The sequence below is a fragment of the Rissa tridactyla genome, chromosome Z (genome assembly GCF_028500815.1).
Source record: "Rissa tridactyla isolate bRisTri1 chromosome Z, bRisTri1.patW.cur.20221130, whole genome shotgun sequence".
In the NCBI taxonomy this organism is placed as follows: domain Eukaryota; kingdom Metazoa; phylum Chordata; class Aves; order Charadriiformes; family Laridae; genus Rissa; species Rissa tridactyla.
In genome coordinates this window covers 23,808,089-23,829,470 of record NC_071497.1, presented here as the reverse complement: position 1 = coordinate 23,829,470, position 21,382 = coordinate 23,808,089, and the positions used below count along the sequence as shown (strand labels likewise).

The window sequence follows — 21,382 nt, the reverse complement described above, 5'->3', positions numbered from 1 at the left end:
TTTAGTGTGTAAAGGAGTTATATCCAGCTTGAAATTCTTCTTTGATGTGTATATTCATGCAAAGTGCTGATTCAGTAAAGCGTGAAATTTCTTATTGTCATTTCACCTTACTTTGGTAGGAGATGGAGAAGAAACCTCTTAATGATGAGAAATATGGGTCAGAGAAGTAGGAGACCTACCTTTTGGGCACTTCTTATAATGAGGGAATTAAATTTCAAAGTTTCTGTATTCCAAGAGGGTTATTTCTTGGAGTAAATCTCAAGAAAGGGGTATCGCCATTCCTCCCTTTGAATGGTGACCGCTCTGCGAAAAGGAAACGCGGTTAGAGTGAAAAAGGGAGCTTGACTGAAGCACTGTAGTGAACTTTACAAAGGTGGGTTCTGTTGCATGCATCATGCGTTTTCCCTGGGACTGGGTAAAATGTGAAATGGGTGTTGGAGGCCAGAGCTGTTCCTCTTCCCTTCCTCTCCAGTCCCCCCCACTCTAGTGATTTCATACAGAGGAGGTGGGGAGAAGAGTCATTTATTCTAGATTCAACCAATTGTGGCCCTGGTAATCTTGAATATGTTTGTGTGTGTATGTGTGGTGGTACGGCTTCAGGCTACTGGGACATGTGTAAACTTTTCCATGCTTTCCTTTTGACTGGTTACTGGTTACTTCTGCTGTGAAGTAATTGTGAGGTGATACGCGGCTGTGAACAACGTGTGGCCAAGAGAGGGTCTAGAGTTTGTCTCCTTCCCCAGGGCAAGTGTTTTGCCCACTGAGAAATTACAAGAAGGGGGTACATCGATACAATCAGTTTCTATTGACGCCACTAATTCTATGTTTAAAAAAATTTTTAAGTAATTTTTTTTGTACTCAAATAATTTGGAGCGTAAATCCAAGGATTAGTTTTGGGACCCGAACTCTGATCTGATGTGTCTAGTTTGAGGCTATTGGTAAAAAACTGTTTGCAGAAGAGAGGCAGATTTTAATTTTTAAGGTGTTAGCTCAATATACGTAGAACAGCTTGTGTGTAATGGAGCCTTGCGATTTCACTCCACAAGCTAAGTGCCTGGGAGGTGTCACGGTGTTCAGTGTCAGGAAGCCTAAGCTGCTTTGTGGTCATGCATTACCTGTGTCTGTTTCCCCCATTTTAAAGTTCAATAATGCTGTCCTTTGTGAAATGCTTTGGCATTTTATTATTTCAGGAGAAAAAGATACAAATATCTTGGACATAATGAAAATAAATACAGTATTCTTCTGTATTGAAGTTTAGGAATATGGTATTGGATTTCTGAAGCCCTAAGTCCAGTTCCTTCCTGTGCGGTGAGCTAGGCAAGGATGTTGCTGAATTTACAACTTCTAATGGATGCTGCCAGCCTGTGTTGATAAATGACCAATTTATACCCATTTGTTCGGTGTCAGTATTGTGTTTTAACATAAATATTGTTCTCTCTCTTGAGTATTTTCCCCTCCCTAATAACAAAGTGTATCTGTGTTGTTCCAGCCTTTGTTGCTGAGGCAGCAAAAGCTTGCTCGTCAAGCCTCTTCTCGTATGAGAGACCCTCTAGTCCCCTGATCACTTAGTATCTTTCTCTGCGCCCACGTATGTTCACTTTTCTTACTCGAGTCTTTATAAAATGACTTGATAATTCCGGCGATGGTGTTTCCTTTCTTTGTGCTGGTCTGGTGTTGGCAGTGCCGGGGGGCCCTGCAGTTGCTTCTCACCACTCGCTGCTTCCAGGTGGTGAGATTCCTACACGAGTGACCTTACGTTGTCATACTCATTTAATTCCACCCTGTTTCTACTGCTCCATTTCTCAGTCCGTCGAACTCCTCGTGTATGACACGTAGTCCTCTGGCCGTGTGAACCCTCTTGAATTTATGGCAGGAAGTTTTGATGCCACTTCTTGTGCCAAGGTCAATAATGAAACATTTAAAAATACCTGTCACAGACTACTTTTGGGGGAACTTTGCTAACAACCAGCCTCCATCCCAGCAATTTGGCTTGCAGCACTGCCCGGTGTCATCTTGTCTTTGAGCTGCTCCTTACCACGTACAGTTTTCCTGCTGATCTCTGTTACAGCCGTGGCTGGTTATGTGGCACCGTGTCAAACACCTTGGTGCAGCTGGGGTTGGTGAGACCCATTATTTCTAAGAAGTACTATACTTTTTTATTATATTTACTAAAAAGTGCTTTACTTTGACTTAAATAGTAGTCCTTCCTTCACAGGCAGGAAAAAGGAGAATTATCTTGGAGGGCCAGGGATGTAGGTATGCATCTGCGTTCCCCCAAGAAGTCCAGAAGCCTCAGCCGGTGGCGTGGCAGCATTGCTAGTAGAAGCAGATGCTTAGGTGGCTCACAGCATATTGCTAACGTGAGACTGGCTGCCTTCGGTCCGGTTTTCAGTGCGGATGTACTGACTGCAAGCACACTTTGACCAAACCTCGCCATGCTCCCAAGGTAGGATGTAGGCTTTTTTTTTTTTTTTTTCTTAACCCCCCCCCAGGAGGTTCTCTTTAAAATTGTTGCCAAATTCTGAGGTGTCGATGCGAATGCCCTGGTAGCGGAGAGCAGCTGCCAGGCATTGCTGCGATTCCGGCCGGTGGCTCCGCGGCTGGCAGAGCTGCAGTCAGGCAGCCCGGCTCCTCCGGATGCCAAACCGGCAGGAGTGAGTTTCTGCCTGGGGCGGTGTCGCTTATTGCCCGTTTGGGCATCTGTTTAACATAAAAATGAAGATGTTTTGGATTACCCAGCTTGTGGTAATCAGCTAACTCAAATGTTGTTTTTTTTATCTGAAAATCCACAGAGTAAAGTTTTGACATTTGAATAAACCGGGAAGCGACTCCTAGTGTGAGGCAGAATGCTGTCTCTTAGTGGTGGTGTCCTACTTCCATGTTATGAAAATGAAATACACAAAGGAAAGCTTAGGAACTTAGATCAGGAGGGAGGGAAGTCAAACCAAACCTCCCCTTCAGAAAATGGATCCTTACTCATTTAACATAAGCACACTTCAGCTTATTTTGCATTTAAAATATCAGAGCTGTGCAGTTGCTGTCTTTCTACTGTAGCTCCTCCCGCTTGTTCAGTTTTCTCCATTTTCTTTGTTGTGTGTATGCATCTTGTTAATGTGGCTAATTGTTTTTCATTCCAGATCTGCGCATGAGAATTCCTTAGTGTGGACAGAAAATGGGAAACCTTTATTACTTTTTTTTATCACTACCTGTTCTTTCATACTGATCGTTAATTAAAATGATGGGATAAAAAGAGATTCTAGCTAGAATCAAAATGCATGTCAAATACATGGCACGCCTTAGTTTCTGTAAATTAGAAGTAAATTAATAAATGTGTGGTATACTTGTTGAAACAAACAGATTCTACCAATATTACAACACAATACTAATTTGTGACAGATAATGTAAAATTGTTTTCACTTCCGTCTGCCTTTCCTTGGGCTTGTGTGGAATTGTCCGTGTAGTGTATGTTCTGAAAAGAAATGTGAACTACAGCTGTTAGTTTTATTAATAAGAATAGAAGCGGTTACTTTCTAAAAAAAATCCAGCCATACATGAAATGGAACAGAAGCAGTCTGCCCTTTTTGATTTTTTTGTTTTGTTTTGTTTTGTTACAACTCTCTGTGACAGCTCTCCACCTTTTAGGTGAAGCAGCCCAGTGATAAAAGCACAGAACTCACAGAACAGAGCAGCTGATTCAGATTGCCTTAATTTCTCTAAAAATGAGGTCTCCAGTAAAGCATGACCAAATTTTGAAACAGAAATTTGTTAGGGATTTTTTGTCTTCAGCTTATTGGTAACATCATGGAAATCATAATTCCGTAAGTGGCAGGCTGCTTCCTTCTCCTGTCTTTGATGATGACAGGTGCTTAGGCCATGCAGACTTGCTTCTTGAAAAGGAAATAAGCTAGCCGTGTCAAATGCACTACAGCTTTTGTTATTGTTCCTGTCTTCAATGGTGTATTTTCTTTACATTTTGTTGAGTTTAAATGTAGAAAGATTGAACACAGTTTTCAAAATTTGTATTGGGGAACTAAAACCTTTTTGAATAATTTTTCCTATTTTTTAGTGGGATGGATAGTTTAATTAAGATTTGGAAGAGCAAAGTTGATTACATAAGGAGTTACACAAGCAGTAAGGTCAAAGGCCTAGTGAGAGGATACACAGAAAGTGCTAAATAAGAGCTTTTAATTGTTTCATCTTTTCCAAAGTGCTGCAGTAAAGGTGAAAGGGAATGTTGGCCCATAAGTAAGTTTTTTTTTTTTTTCTTCCCTTTGAGTTACAGGCCGCATACTTAGGAAATTCCCGCAATGACTTTGGAAGGGTAACTTGTACACATATGAAGTGCTAGGCTTCCTTATATTCCCTTGAATGGCTGATGAATAGCAAATTCATAGCTTCAACTGTAAACAGCTTCAAACACGGTTAGCCATGTTTTAGTTAACTCACGTTGCTAGATGAACAACTGATGATTTTTGGTTTGGAAAGTGGGAAACAAGTTGAATTTCTTAATTTAAATTGGAGTATTTGTTTCTTTCTCCATTGCAATACCTGAATAATTGTGATGGCATTCGAGGACTGTGTTATATTACCCAAAATAATATGGGATATCTAGATATCAAGAATAGCCTTTTATCTTTTTATTTTACCATGCAATATGACCTTTCTTGTGTTGAAATTTTTAATCTTTATGCCTGGGAGGGTATTTTTACAAAACGCTTGATTACTACTACATTTGATGTTGCCTTTTAAAAGTCCTCAGTATTTACTGTTTGCCTTTCATACAACATTTCCTTCAGTTTGTGCTCTTCCTAGGAATTTTGAACATCTGTGACTATCTTTTGCTTCATAAAATATGTAGGCAGTCAGCATCTTTTAGGTATGGTTGACAGTGCTTGTTATCTATCCAAAAATGGTTAAATATAGTCTATTATCTGCATAGTTTCTCAGTGTTAGAATTGAAATGCTGAAGTAAGGATGCTTTTTATGATGCTATGATTTTCTTTCATGTATTTTGTCTTACCCTAATACCTAATGCAATTGTTAATGAATTTCTTCCGTTTGCTTAACCATGTGTATCAAATGGAAGCCCACCAAAAAAAGTCTTTGAACTGACGTTAGTTCTAGGCATTAATAGTTTGGTGTAATGGATTTAAATTAGATGTTTAAAAAGTTGAATGGTAAATGGGAAGGACAGAGAGATAATTTTATGGTTAGACAATTTTTTTTTTCTAAAATGTTTAAATTTAATGTTTTCTCTTACTTTTTTTAGGGCTGAGGGTAGCCCAGGATGGCCGCAGCTTCATATGATCAGTTGTTGAAGCAAGTTGAGGCATTAAAGATGGAGAACTCCAATCTTCGGCAAGAGCTAGAGGATAACTCAAATCACCTAACAAAACTGGAAACAGAGGCATCTAATATGAAGGTATTGCAAGCTCTATGCCTGTGCTCATCAGTGTTTCTTTTACTGCCTTTTGTGTCGTGGACTGGTAGTTGCTTAACAAGTTTTGTGTGCTTTTAGATTCCCACAGAAGTCCTTTTGCAGGCTGTGTAAGGGAAAACTATCAAATCTACTTAGTGAAGAATTTTTTTTTATTATTCTTTTTTAAATTTTGAAAATGGAAATATTTCAAAACAGTTTTTTAGAAACAGTGTCCATTTTTCATAGCTTCTCTTTCTGGTGTGTCATGATAAGCACTACTATGTTAGCACTGCTGTACTTAGCAGCAGGAAGACCAGTCTGCTGACGTAGTTTGACAAAGCAAGTATTGTTCGGCTTTTGAAAACATGGGAGAGACTGGAGGTTTTCAGTGTTTTAAGGTAAGTTTAAAAATTTAGGGGTTTACTACAGTTACAATGTTTAACCTCCCCAAAGGAAAAGTGAATTTTAAAATAAGACCACAAGTTCTCCAGCCTCTCCCAAAGCCTGAATTCATACTTAATAATTTCACCCAGATCTGTCCATCTGGTGTTTATTGGCTAGGTGTAGGCCTTCAGAGCCACCTGTCCAAGGGGAAACACTAGGCTCAGCTGGAATTTAGATGGATTTTGATCAGTAGGAAGGTACGTACACAGCTGCATTCTTGTGATCTATGACACTGAACAACACAGAATTTCACAAGCATTATAGCTGCATTACTGTGGTGTTCTTTCTAAGCTGACAAATCCTGCGTTTTTTTGCTAACAGCCAGCAAAATCAGGCTGCTTTTGGTACCTTAGATAATGCGGCTCAGAAATCGGTGGTCTCTGTAAGTACTCCTGTACAGGGTAGGCGTATTCTAAATACTAAACAACATTTGTATGCCCATCTCCTTGCTTTCCGATCTTCATATCACAGACCTGCTGTTCCTTTATCACTAATCTTTATTTTTTATAATGTGGTAATCTGATGAATATAGCAATTAAGAATACTTTGAACTGAACTTCCTTTTCCGCCAGCATGTGGCTTGTGACCTGTATATTCACTGTAAGAAGAAAAATTTGCTTGTGTTCTGAAGCACTGTCACTAGTTACAAGACTTGAAAGAAGCACAAATTTTTCAGATACATTTAATCCTTGCATTGCAGTGTAAAATGAAAATGGCTGTGCTACCTAAATTGAAATGAAATTATAGTCCTTTATACCAGCTATTTAAAACAGTGCTTGGCATTAGCTGCTGTGGTAAAAAAAAAAGTGTGCTTCTCAGTTATATATCTGAAAGCTAGTTCTATCATTTATGCTGTTTTTCTTAAGATAATATAACAAATTTGTCAGTAACTCCTCTTCCCTCCCTGTCATTACAGTCTAAAATAAGGGAAGAATAGGAGAGATGATCTTCCTTATAGTTTGAAAGAGTGAAAATGTCTTTTTTTCCTTTCTTTGTCCCTGTTCAGTTTTTTCTTTTTTTCTTTTTTTTTTTCTCTTTTTTACCCCTTTTTTCTAGCATTTGTGCAAATAATTAAATTTCCACTGACCTAGAGACAGACCAGCTGTATAAGCTGGTCTCTAGGGCATTAATTTGGGATGTGGAACAGCTTTCTGTCTTTACTTCAAACCTGGCAGACCACCAAATGGAAAGTGGCTCTATTGCACTGCACGGAGGAGTGCTTATGAGCATATTCAGTGTAGAGGTCGCATTTTTTTCTCTCCTGAAATGCCATTCTGGATCTAAGGGATTTATCCTTAAAAAAAACCTTGCAACTCAAATATCAAGCTCAATATGTTTCTCTTCACGCGTGGAGAGGAGATTGTTCAGATTAATTTGGTATTTTTTTTAATCCATATTCTATGAAGAAATCCTAATCAGCTGTATTCCTCAGGAGTGGTTGCTTCTGCACTTGAACCAAGAGGCTGTTTCTTTCCCCTCTTTGTTTCAGATGTGTTTGGAAAGGGTTGAAACCTAGCTTTGACTTGACTTGAACCTGAAGGATGGTATGGGAACGATCTTGGAGTCTGAGTGGAGTCTGGGGGTGAAGTTTGATGGGGATCATTGCAGGATTCTCTTTAGTCAGGAGATAATTTTAGTTTTGCAAGCTTTTGGAGGACGTATGCGGTGGCTTTGTTCCACTGAGAGAAAATGCATGGTTTGTATTGTTCCAGTGTCATAATTAGGGATAATTACAAGAAAAGTAATTAGAAGAACTAGAGCAGGGAGACCGAAAGCCCTTTGGCTACCATATAAGCAGTTAAAACTCCCAAGTATTTTGGAAAAACGATCCTTTGGGAGCATGTAAGTGTCACAGAGACCTAGCAGCCCCTCCCACCAAGTAAAATCCCAAATATTAGTGGGAGAAGGGGAGCAGGAGTGGAGAAGACAAGCTGGGGTTCTGTGGCAAACATCACTGTTCTTGCACCATGAATTTTGATCTGTGGGCTAGTGCAGAGACATCTCACAGCGGTCCTTTGGACTGCTGAGGTGTTTGCTTGTGTCTCTTCTTTGGCCTTATGTTCTTTAGTTGTCTGTGAAAGGCAATAGTTAGAAAGGGCATTTTAAAGAAATTTGTTTTGGAAGTAGTAGTGTTAAAATGTTGTGTAAGTATGCCTCATCTTTGTAATCGCTCCATTTCAGAAATGTAAGGTGCTCATACTGGAATTAAAAGCTTAACATGAGCTCATCTTGCACATGCATTTATTATAAACTACTACTGACCTATATAAGAACAATGTCTGAATGCTTCACGGTTAAAGCTAAATTTCATATTTAAAAGTAAAAGCTGTTCATTTGCTGACCAGAAAGCAACATAATGGGTAAACAAAGATAAATGTGATAACAGGGGTGCCAAAATGATTAGTAAAACAGTGTCCACTTTGTTTTTTAATTTGTGTTGTCCTAGGGATTAACTGTTCAAACAAAAAAAATCCCTCGGAGTATTATGACTAACTTGGGAAATTCAGTTGTTACTGTTGGCTTACTGTCAGATGAAATACAGCAGTTCAGTATGATAAAATCTTGTGTCTAAATCAACAAATATGCTGTTTGATGGTCGATGAAATAATGATGTTGGCCCATAAATGAAGAAAAACTGTTTCAGTGTCTAGATGTAGATAGTAACAGTAACTGCATAAAACACAGGCTACGTACAGATTTAGGAAAAAAATGAACATAGTTTTATTTGAATTCAAAGCCTGCAAAATTCCTGAAGAGACAAAAAGCAGTCCAACGTCAGCTATACTACTTTGTGCAGTCTGACTTTTTGTCAGACTCTCCTGCCTGGTTCTTTTTCTTGTTTACAAGCCAAGTATTTTTCTGCTAAGTATGGCTTTTTTTTTTTTTTTTTTTTTTGTCATAGCTAACTCATGTCAGCATTTTTCCCCATGTAAAATTTTGGCGGAAATAGGTATGTGTAATTAACTTCAAGTGCTCAAGAAGTAGCAAAAGAGTAACGTCATGCTTGATTTCCACACTCACTCTCTGAGTGCTTGGATTTTGCAGTAGATGAGTAATGTGTCTTATCTTGTGTAAGAAAACCATTTTTATTATATGTGATGCTCTGTGGGCATAGCGTTCTCTCTTTCATCTTTGTATAATATACTTAAAATTATACTCCAGATACGATTTTCCGGCTTGATGTCCTCTGTATTGTGTTCACACGTGTCGATAATAAAACAGGAAGACTGTCAGTAGAACTGATGCAGATTTCTTGAAATTTTTTGAGAAATGTTCTAACCAGCTAAATATATACTGTAAAGAAACAAGGTAATGGTTAAACTCTTGTTCTCAGAAAATCACGAGCTGCTTATTCATGAGATTTTTTACAGGTTTTTGTTTTGTGGAGGGTGGTTTTTTGGCAGATTGTTGTCCTCATATAAAGGTTTTAGTTTTAATAATTTTCCTTGGATTTTTGGGTTGTCTGTTTGTTTGTTTGTTTGTTTGTTATAAGGAATTCAGGTTTAAAAGACAAAGTCCTAGAGAGCTAGTTACTATGATGTCCAGTGCAGGTCCAAAGAGTGGTTTATTTTCGACATGGATGCTGTTTGTGGGTTTCTTCCACTAATTAGGTAATAAACCTTGTGATGCTATTATGTTGGATTGGAATGGATTTTGGCTAAATAAAAAAGCAAGTGCTAAGGTATTTTGAGGATTTTTACTTTTGTACAATGTTAAGCTAAGATAATCAAATGTGGTTGCAAAAGAGATTTTACGCCTATAGAATACATTATTCCAGATGTACTGCAGTGTTCTGCATACTTTGCGAGGTTGATTTATTGATACTCAAATTAACAGAATTAAAGGTAAAAATGTGATGTGCCTGTTTTTCGTCTTATTCCTGTCATGATCTATTTGTGAGAATATGAGAAGATTATATCTTATTAGAACTGAGTGTGGTTTTGTAATTAAATATTATTAAGTTGCATTTTATTTTATCTGCAAATATGACTTCCTGTAATAATTTCTATGACTATTTAAAGGGATGAATATATGAATCCTTAGCCGGCCTAGCAGACTTACTAGCAAGATAGCAACTTAACAGTTACAGTAGCTCATTTGTCTCATTAAAAAGAGGGAATCTGAAAAATATACTGCTTCCAGCTTGGACTTTGTTAGCATACATTTGTTTATAAAAACAGAAGATTGATGTTCAGAATGTTCAGGAACTAGCTGGCTTGCAGTGCTTTGGTGCTCTGTTATGCTTTTTGGATGTGAACTCTTTGTCAACCTTGTGTGGAAGTAAGCTCTAATAGTTAGGAAAAAAAAAAAAAAAGAGTGCTGGTCCTTTCCATCAGATATACCAGTGGCTGAATCACGTAATTTTTTTTAGACGTTTACACTTGTAGTGACTTAAGATTTCAGATGCTATTGGCATCCTTTATGCCCCTTGCCTGAATTTTCAGTTTTACTTTAAAATGGCTACTGAGGGGTTCTCTCTTTCAGAATGTATGACTACTTTTATCAGGTGTCTCCTTGATTAGGTAAGCAGTGATCACGTTTTCTTCTAACTCACCAAACCCCGTTTTATGGTCTTATAATCTGCTTAGCTACCACTTCATAGTATTCAACCTTGAAAACCTACTTTATTCTGATCAGCTGTCTCTGATCATTGGTGTTTGATGGTCCTCATTGTAAAGCATAGAAGGTGCTAGGACATGTTTTTATGAATGGCATGGGAATTTTTATTTCAATGTATCTTGGTAAGCCACGTCCTTGCAAATTAAAATTTGGAGCCTGACATGTTCACAGAGACCTCTGATACATACAGCTTATCAGTTTGTCATGTGCTGTATACATATGTAGTGTGTATCTATCTATCTGTAATGAGGTTCCTCAAGTAGATAAATACACTTAAGAGATTCCCATGTTTGCAATCACATCTTCAGAAATCTAACAACAGTTTTTCTTCTAAGGTACAGGAAATTATACATTTTGCTGGGGACACTTTCTGTGTCAGATAACAGGATTTTCCCATCTCTTTCCAAAGGGAGAGTGTTTTTAGCTTCATCTTGCTATTCCCCTTTTTCCTTTTATCATTGGAAAAAAGATTTTTAGTTGGTATCACACATAGTAAAATGTTTCACCAAGGCATACAGAAGTAAAAAAAATAATTTAAGAATTATGTTAAGCTATGAAAGCAAAGCATTCGGTACACAGAAGAGAAATGCGTATGTTAAAATAGATGTATTTGATCTGGGATTGCTGTAGTAAATAGGCTACACATAGTAAGCAAACTGCAGTATAACTTGAGAAGTTTGTATTTGAATCTTGAATTTAGTATGGTAGACATTTCTTTGTACATCCAGTTACATATCAGAGTATTAGCATCACTTCCAGAACTGTCCCTGGAAATCTGATTTCCAAGTGATCTGAGTTATCTGGTATGTTGTTATTTCTGCTAAGAGGTCAAGTCAGATATAACATAGTCTATTATAATTGCTTCATGAACCAAAACCAATGTGGTGATGCAATATTTCCACAGTAATTGCTCGTATAGATCTTAGGGTTATGTCCCTACTAAGCAGAGAACATCTCAGTGTCCCTGTCTTGAATTTAAGTGTCAACAGTAAAGCTTATAGAACAAGGGGATAAAACAGATATAGTGAAATGTCAGAAATAAATTATATTCACCCAAGTGTTTGAAAGCAACTTGAGTATGAAATGGCTGACCTGTCAAAACCTGTTCCACCCTCTCGTCTTCAGCAGCAGTTGGTAGGATTGAGGTATGACCCCTTTGGCTTTAAAGGAAGAACAGACAACAGCCTAAAAGAGCTGTCATTTACTGGAGTGATTGTGAGATCTGGATACTTAAAACTGTAGTCATGCAAATTATAGTCCTTCTGTCAAAAGTCTCAGTTTGTCAGCTGGTAGTTTCTTGTTTGTTCATGGATCCTGAAGTTCCTCTGTGGCAGGTTCCCTCCTTGCAGCAATGCAGCAAGGATGGCTTCTTAGTCAAAACTTCCCTTCTGCACAAGCCACTAATCCCTGCAATTCTTCACCGGCCCGTTTCCACTTGCTTCCTGACGTGTCTTCCTTTATTTGTTGTCTGTTAAACATAATGATATGTTGTCAAACTATAGAATTCAAACTGAAGAAAGTTCAGTACATTTTTTATTTTATTTTTTTGTTTGCTCTTCCACCAGACAGACATCTGCTTTGCTTACCAAATTTGTGTGGATGTATGTAGTTTTCCCTGCAAGATCCGTTACATGTTGACGTCCGTCTGGTTATGACAGCCACTTGTGATTGTCAGACAAAGATCAAGATGTGTATTCTGTGTTTAAAATGGCCTCAGTATGCAAGTTACGGAAGGTGGCAGGTGTGATGCCACTTTTTAAGGAAAAAGAAAAGTTTAGGAGAAACTACTGATCTGCATACCTGCAAGCTTGAGTTGGTAATGGGTGTGTTGTCAGAAACCACTGTAAAGAACAGGCTACTAGTGGGCAAAGAGTTAACATTTCTTTCTTAGGGAGAAGTGTAGCTCACAAATATGAGTTCTTTGAAGGAATCGTTGAGTAGGAGGTGAGCTATATTGGCACTGATGAGTCTGCTTGGATTTCTAAAATTAGTTTAGTAACGTCCCTCATCAAAGACTCCTGAAAAACCTAAGCTGATATAGGAAGGTTCTTCAATTACTATCGAACTTGAAGATAGAAAACGAAGAGCAGAGTGAATACGTGGGGATTGGTTTTTTTTTATTTTACCAGTAGCGTCCTAGTGAGATTTCTGCTGTGACCTGTGTTTTTCCAATATACTCAAGTTATCTGGAAAAAAAGAATGAGATTAAAAGGTTTGAGTGATGACTTTCAGTGTAGCAAAAATGAACACGGAATGTGAAGAGCTGCAGAAGAATCTTGTGTTATTGGGTGACTGAACTGAATACACAGCAAATAAAATTCAGTGCTCCAAAGCATAAAACAGTCATGATGCAAAACAGCCTTAAGTTTATATATGTAATGAGGGGTTCTGAATTGCATGGCGGCAACACAGAAAGAGGTCTTAGAAATACTGTAAGTATCCGAAAATGTCTTTTTTTTTTTTTTAATCAGTTGTCAGGTCAGTGCTTAGTTTGGATCCAAAAAGTCAGGCTGATATTGGGAATTACAGTGCATAGATAAGGAAATACAAGAACTATAATTATGTCAGGATGCTGCATCCAGAAGTTGAGGAGTATGTCCTGTTCTGGTGAACCTCTCCAATAAGGTTCTAGTGGAATTAGTATAGGCGCAAAAGAAAATGTGACACGAAAAGCTTCCTTAAGTGGCATGATTGAATAGAATGTGACTTTCAGCTGGAGAGAGAGGGATAGAATGGGGAAAAAGGTTGTTGAGCTCTAAAAGATCATAAAATAGCATGAGGAAAGTTAATAGGGAATGATTAGTTTCCCTCAATACCAGATCTAAGGGGTTGTGAAATAGCATTACCAGATCTAAGGGGTTGTGAAATAGCATTATCAGATAGCCAGTGGAAAACAAACAAAACAAGGTTCGTTTCTCATTGTAAGTCTTGGCCGTGGGAGCATTAGGATGCCAAAAGAATTGATCAGGAGGTAGTACCACTGGCGATGTGTTTTCAGAAAGTCTGCAAGCCAAGGCCAGCAGGAAGCGAGGGAGAGGGCATACAAGAGAAATGGACAGCAGATTTTGTTTTCTTCATGTGTTCTCACTAGGTTCTTGCTGTTGGAGGTGGAATGTTGGTGTGGACAGCCGTTGGGTCTTTCTTAGTGTGAAGGACAGCGTTTGCTCTTGGTTCTGTTCTTTTTTTTTCCCAGCTGAGTTACGCTCCCTTAAAAAGGGAGGAGGAGGACAAGGAGCAATTGGCCTCCTTTCTAGAGCTCCCGAGCATTGTGAAGGAGAGGGAGAGGGACATTCAGAGGTTGAAGGGGCTGGAGTGAGGTGAAGGAGGGAAGGTGACAGCAGCAGCCTGGGAGCCCATGGCTGAAGAATAGATCCAACGAGCCTGTGGTAGAGTAGGAAATGGAGACCTCTGGCTGGCCAGTGATGGAGAGCCCTTTCTTGGACCAGGTAGCACTCTGCAGTTCCCATCTGCCCTGCAAAGGTACAGCGGGCAGTGGGAGGGTTGTACTGAAACTAAAGAACAGCAATTGAAGTGTCTCTTCAAGTAACTTTTGTTGTTGTTGTTGTTCAAATGGTTAATATTTTTAATAAAAAGGTTAGCTAATTATCCTGGTTTATCGTTCATCTTTTTATTTTGTTTAAAAACTTCTCAGTCTTCTTTGGGAGCTAAGCGGAAAGTGTTAATGAGAAGGTCTAAGCAGCTCCACTACAAAGCTCTGGCCACCTGAAAAGTAGCGTGGTCCCTAGTGCATTAGTTTTCGTGTACCTGGAGAACACTTCAGCAACTAATTTCAGGAAAGTATTTCTGGTGAAAATTTGTACTGATGCCAAATGGGACTAAAATATGTGGTAATTTAACTTCAAAAATTCTATATGAGGTGGCACTAGGATAACATTGTCACATTAAAAAGTGGTAGGTTTTGGGCGTTGGGTTTTGGGGTTTTTATTTCAAGAAACCAGAGTTGTTAGATTATTATATAAAGGTCCAGAGAATTTGAATAATTTGTCAATATGATCCCATAGTTTCCTTACAATTTATGAAGCAGCATCAAAGCATCGTGGTCATCCTGTGATGTCAGTACTATGCTGCTATGAGGCTGCAGGCACGTCACCATTTTTTACTGTATCCTTCGGTTCTGGCGCTTGTTTTTTCCGCATCATCCTAGTTCTGCTTGTGCATGCCCGGCTTACAGCTTTGTGGAGAAGAATCCTGTTTACCTGGATACAGAAGGTAGTGAAAGAAAACTTTTTTTGCTTGCTACTAGCAGCAGTTCAACATAAATTTTCCCTCCTTAATTGATGAACTGATGAGAACCTTCCAGCATGCTCCTCGTTTGCTCATTGCCATGCAAGCGGCGTACCTCAGAAAGTGGTGCCTGTGTTGAATCTGCCCTTGCCCTGACATTGTTTCCATGCATCTTCCAGCCAACTCTAATGAGTCAACTTCATTTTGTCTGGCTGATTTTTTCAGCATTCCAGCTGATGTGGCCAAAGTTAAGGGTTGGGGTTTTTTTTATACTTTGTACTCCTGGCTCTCAGGAGTTATTTGTATGGCACTATGTGCTCTGCTGACTTAATAGAGCTTGTTTTTCTTCTCTAAACTTCAATTTTTTTTAAGCTTACTTTGATACATGCTCTGTCTGGCACACAGTAGAGGCTTTGTCTTGATTTCTTTGATACTTCACTGAATTTTGTTGTGGCCCAGCTTCAGGGGAGCTTTAAGCGGGAACATAAATTACAGCAGACAATAAAGAGAAACGTAGAAGGAACTAGAAGTGTTTTGAAGAACAGCTCAAGGTGCAGTAGCAAATGAGGAGTTTATGTAATAAGTTTCCTGCTTTTGAGAAGGAAGCTATGCGAGGCAATCAATGAATCGAAAGCATAAATTAAGGAAATTTCTGGTCAGTTCTTTTTATCAGTTTTCAGTGGTGGGGATGTTGCAATGAATGTGACCCCCAGATCTCTCCTTTGCCTGTAGCGCTAACAAACCTTGTGATTGAAATAAACTACAAAATAAGCAGTAATTTACACAATAGAGTTTGTTTTTACTTTTTTTCCTCTTCAGGTGAAAAAAATACCACAAAAAAAAAAGACTTAAAATGCATTTTATTTGAGTTTGTGTATTCAAACTTAAGGAAAAGCCAGCTTTAAGATAGACAATGCCACTAGGATTTTGTCAGATGGTTTTTACACCCTATGATACAATTTTACCTGTTCTACAAAAAAACCTTCCAAAATTAGCATGCTCAGTGCTCACAGTTAGGATGGAAATATATCCTTGTCTAAAACTGTTCGTTTTTAATTTACCTATGCAGATCAAGTCTTTAAGTACAGATTTTCATGTATATAATGATCTGTAGAGAGTCAGGTATTTCTCTTCAACGTTACTTCTTGACAGAAATGCAGTCTGCAGGAAAAAATTGACCTTTTTTTTCCGGAAAATTATATGTTGGGGTTTTTTGGGGGGTTTTTTTGTTGTTTTTGGGTTTTTTTTGCAGTATTAGAACTAAACTAAAACTGCATTCTCTTCTCTCAGCTGGATTTCTTACCCAAACCATGTCTCCTTGAATGAGCTGTGGTCTCACTTATGAGTGGGTCACATACTTCATGGAATTTGCACGACTGCAGTCACTGTCAGAAACGCTGTCTGCAGACAGCTGAGCTAGTAGAGAATTCAATGAGAATTGTGAGATACAGATCTCAAATAGCGCTGTGCCATCCTGGTCAGACAGTGTTCAAAATTCAGTTACATTCAGTACAACCTACCAAAATATTTTTGATTCATTGATAATGTATATTTTGCTTTCAGTGTAACCAGATTATGTTTTGTATTCTGAAATAATACAGACTTTAAAAATTCACTGCAACCTAACTGTCTTTGTTGTGCATGGTAATAAATCAGCTAGCTGTAGGAATTTCATATTATACCTGTTTAATAAGGGAGAGCTTTGAAAATATAATAGTAACATAGGATCTGACATTTTGAAAGTCAGGTTCCCGTCCAGATGGTTGGCTGTATAGGCGTTTGCACAGCAGATATCCATATACCCCTACGCTTGGTGAAAGCCTATTTTAGCTTTATATTCATCCCATTCTACACAATAGGCGTGATAAAAATGGACAGCGAGTGGTAACACCGGAACAGTCTTACTGTACGTGACAATAGCTAGCTGGTCTAGTTTGAGAGTGAAATGACCTGCGTATTGTGTTGCACACAAAGGCTGTTCATCTAGAGAATTAACTCTTAGGGGCCAGTTGGCGTAGTACTACCTGTCTTTTTGCTGCCTAGTAGTCTTACATTGACATCGACAATGCCTATTTTGAGGCTAAATTCCTAACGATTTTAGTTTGTACTCATGAAAATATTATTTTTCAATGTTTTTCAACAAATGCATTGTCTGGTGAAGAAGTAGGGAGAAAAGGTATTGATTCAGCAGTAACACTCCTTGCCTGTGTAAACATTTGTGGAATATGCACTAAATTCTGAGTTTCTGTAACTTGTGCTGTGTTAATTCATCCAGTGTTTTCTTTCCAGTATATATTTGGTTTCCAATTAATTTCAATTCATCCTTTCCCAATATGTAAGTGCTTGAACTTTTGAAGTCTTTCAAGGGAAAACGGTAACCATGGTTAGCATAGGAAACATTATAAGCCTTTTATGATTATATTTCTTTTTATAATGTGAAGTTGCTTCTTCCTTCTCAAATCAATTCCCTTACTTTCAGTTGGATTTTGCACAGGCTGAAAGTTTTTCTGGTGCCCCACGCACCAATGCCGTTCAGGAGAGAAGAGGTGATGCCAGTCTTAAGGCATGTAAAGGAGACTGTCACATCAGGATTGTGACACGGGGAGGAAGAATACTGGTATCAGAGTGGATATGCAAGGGAGAGGGCAATGGATAGATCCTCTAAAAATAAAAAGTAACTTTGAAGATATTCATGTGTGTTTGTCATTTGGTAAATTCTAACGTGTGAGTGGAAGAGACTCCCATGAGCTGAACTCATTTTTACAAATTGAATTAAATGATGAATTCTGGGAAATACTTCTCTTCAGTGGCTGCACAACTAATGCAAGTGGACATTTGCGAATAACTCTTTTTTAAGTTCATGTGAACTAAAAATGTGGTTATAAAAGTCATTTGGCATCTTACAAAACACAGACATTTAAAATATCATTTTTTAATCAGTAAAGAAGCAGCCGTGGCATTATATTATGTTTGATTTGTGTCTTTTTAACTTTGTTGGTGTGATTTCACAGTAAGTAATATTTTTTAGCACGATCTTTGCAATTCTAAAGATTCTACCAGAATCCAAATTGGGTGGAAAATTGAATATTATTTTTTTATTACTTTGATTTTTATTTTTTGGAATTTAGGTGAAATTGAGATAGTGATGAATATGGTTACTGACGTTACTTCAGACAGCATTCTTTCTGAGCATAAAATAAGATAACATTAGTTGATCTGACAGTGGAATTGCACTAAAAACTTAGTACTGACTTCAGTATGTGGTTACAGCAAGTGACAACTCTTGAGCATAGTTACACCAAGTGAATATTTTTCTTTTAGAAAATGACATTGTTTGAAATTAAAATGAACAGCGTCGTTTCACATAACAAATGCTTTCCTCTTTCTACAAGGTTAAAAGTTGAGTTGCTCCAGTGTTTCACCTCGGTTGGCAGCGCTGTCATCATTGCTGGACCTGGTTATAGTATAGGGTTGAGCAACCAGAACGATCGCTTGGCTCTTCGGGCAATTAGAAGGGCTCCCAACAGGCTTGATTAAGTAGCAGTGTAATTTGCCAAAATGTATAGAAGTAAAGGGCCTCTTCCATAGCTCTCACTCGGCCCCTGTGAGTGTCGCACTGTGTGTGATAGTATTAAGTCACTGTCAAGTTCATATATGTTATGAACTTGACCCAAGTTATGAAGGGTCGTGTTAGACCTTGAAATTAAGTTCATGCTATCTGTAAATGCATAGAAAATAGTATTCTGGTGTCCATCCGCCCCTGCTGTTTTGACATCTAATATTGTTGAATTTGAGTGATGGATGTGCTTTTTTCCTGCCCTTTTTAAAATTTTAAACGAATTTTAAATAGTAATTGTAACAATGTGCAACACTGGGTTGAAATTCAAAAATCACTTTCAGTTTTGAGTGCAATTGTATGTTAAGTTTTCAGCATCTTGGGTTAAAAACATGAGTACGGATGCTGTCAGAAATATTCTCATTTAAAAATACTGCTGATTTGCTTAAAAATAATAGTTTTCAGTCATACAGTATAGATATTCCCATCCTATGTGGTACTAAGATCGATGTTCAATTACTGTCTGAAATTGTAAACACTTTATATGTTTGTGCAGTTAAACCTGTTTTTATACTCAAATGTTGTAAATACAGTGGTATCAAAGGTAAGCATGACCTAAAAAACCTAAACTGAAGGATAACTGGGGTTTGTTTACAAATGTTGAAAGAAACACACAGTGAAGTCTGTGTATATGACAGGAATGTCTCTTCACACAGGCCCAAGTACAGTTATTAGCTGAAAAGGGGCAACAGGGTCTGAAGAGTGTCTTACTAAAAATTGATTGAAAGAATAGCTGTTGTTGGAAGTCTTTTTAAACGTAGACTCATGCTTACGTTTAAAGGATCCAGCAGATGTCAAAATATCTTGTTGGCCTACTGTTCCAGCTGATAACTGGCCTGTGAGTATAGCTGGTGTACTGCCGGCGGCGATTTCATATATTTAATTTTCATTATGATTGTCATATGTTTTGGCATTCACTGAATGCAGAAAACTTGTAGAAAAGTGAATATAAGTAATAAAGCTTACTTTGTTTAAAACAGAGAGGGGTGAGGGAAGCAAGTACTGTTCACAGAAGACCAAATGTATCTGACTTGTCTGAATTGTCGTCGCTGCTCCTTTTTCTGACAAAGGAGGGGGTATATGTCTAAACCAGAATGTCTTCTTACAGCTACTGTATTTTAAAAATATTTCTAAATATGAATATTGATATTTACACTTAAAGTTCTCAAAAATTGAATGTACTTTTAAATCTTAACTCATTGGGATTTGAAATCTGGCATTGTTAGCATTGTTCTTTTGTGATTCCTTTCTTTATTAGCAGCTTGAGTAAATTCCCAGCCCTTAAGCAATTTTATTTACATCCCTTACCACTTAGCTGGGTGCATATACTGTTGTTTAAGGTGCTTTTCTTCTCAGTAGTTTTCCAGTTGCTTGCTTATGGGTCTGATCTTTGTTATTTAATTATCCATAAAGTAGTTGTAAGGTCAGGACTATGTTCATAGAGTCCAAAAAAAAAATAAATTGACATTGTGTCTGTACTTCACAGTCCAGAGACTGAAGACAGAAACCTTTCTAAATGATGATGAGTCATAGGGCCAGCTCCCTTCCAAAAGCATTCTTTTGTACTTCTGCAGTAGAACAAGATAAACTAGGTTATATTTAAGTGACCATTAAAATAATTTGACTTACGTTCTTTAAAAGAATAGAAACAACTTCTGCAGTATTCCTTAGACACACTTACATTTGTGTATTTTTTCAGTAAATCACTAGTAAGTCAATAAAGAATTTGCTTAGAATAGTGCTATAAACCACTACTAATCTATTTATTCAAAGTTACATAACTAAACAGTATTAATTTAGCTTTAGTTAAATTGACTCAGGTTTATTTATGGAGAAGATTTTACACTATTTAGCAGACATGATATCAAATGTAATATAAAATTATTGTGGAAAATTACTGTCTCAAAGCCCTGTATTAATTTTTTGGGGAAAGTGGGAGAACTGCACCTAAACAGCATTAGTGTTGAGTCCTGGAATTATAATAAGTGAATAAATAAAAAATTGCATAATCACAGTAATGGGTAACTTGCCACGTTTACTTCAAATGAGTTATTGCAGAAAACTTATCGGTTCCTTTATTCAAGTAAAATTGTAAATTCCCTAATTTGTCGTTTTAGCACACTGCCTCATTTTCCACCAGTACCTGGCCCAGGGGCTGCATCTCTCCCTGTAACCTTTGTCTGCTTAATCATTGTAGATTTCAAAGTGTGCTGTGATTGAGTTTGAAGTTGACGTCATAGCCTCATAATGGCGTTGTTGTTATCTTAGCAATGGTACTACAGAAGAGAAATGTAGAAAAATATAGAAAAGAACACTTTACCTACTAACTTGGAAAAAATGCATGTGCTGTTGGAAAAAAAAAAAAAGAATCATTTAAAAACTAATAGTTACAACCTAAATTAATGAGTTGTAGCAGAGAAAATTGAGAAAGGTGATCCGGTGTGCTAATGTTTAACTGTTGCCAATATTCAGAAAGAGCAGTCCCTAGCTGCCTGGACACCTCAGTCGTGTGATTTGGTACCGCAGGAAAAGGTGATAGGATTTCCACTTAGCTGTTCACATTGGCTCTTGAAGCAGGAATACTCATTATGTCGGAAAGTATCCTGAACATACGATTTCTGAATAGCAGAACTGCCACGCAGGGAGGAGGGGTTGGATGTTTGGGTTGGGGTTTTTCCCCCTGCACCGAGGTACTGCTCTCAGAGGAAAGGGATTCATTAGTTATTTCTAAATTTATCTGAGTTGACAGGTCTTTCAGAAGCCTGCAAAACTCCCAGGACTGCTCCACGTATCCACATTGCCCTTTTAGGCTTTTAAGCTAAGACTGCTGTCTGTAAATGTTATCTGCCCTTACGTCAGATAATGTAGGAGTCCTTCTTTGAAAAATGTGGGAGTCCTTCTTTGAAAAACACCAGATTACTTGTTTGTCTGACTTTGCTGACAAGGCAAGTGTTATGTATAGAGGTGGCTGGGCCATATGGCTAATGAGGATGCCCTTGAGTGTACTTAAAAACACAAGCACAGTGGAGATGTCTTTC

At 37.9% G+C, this 21,382-nt stretch overlaps 1 protein-coding gene across 7 annotated transcripts in view; it reads left to right on the top strand.

Moving 5' to 3' along the window:
- Window positions 1-21,382, top strand: part of APC (APC regulator of WNT signaling pathway) — a 101,790-nt gene that overhangs the window by 27,936 nt on the left and 52,472 nt on the right. For all 7 annotated transcript variants that reach the window (XM_054184686.1, XM_054184685.1, XM_054184688.1 and 4 more), the window contains exon 2: window positions 5,270-5,422. In XM_054184686.1, the coding sequence (XP_054040661.1) occupies window positions 5,288-5,422 (135 nt within the window). In that variant the 5' untranslated portion in view covers window positions 5,270-5,287. The remainder of the gene's footprint in view (window positions 1-5,269; window positions 5,423-21,382) is intronic.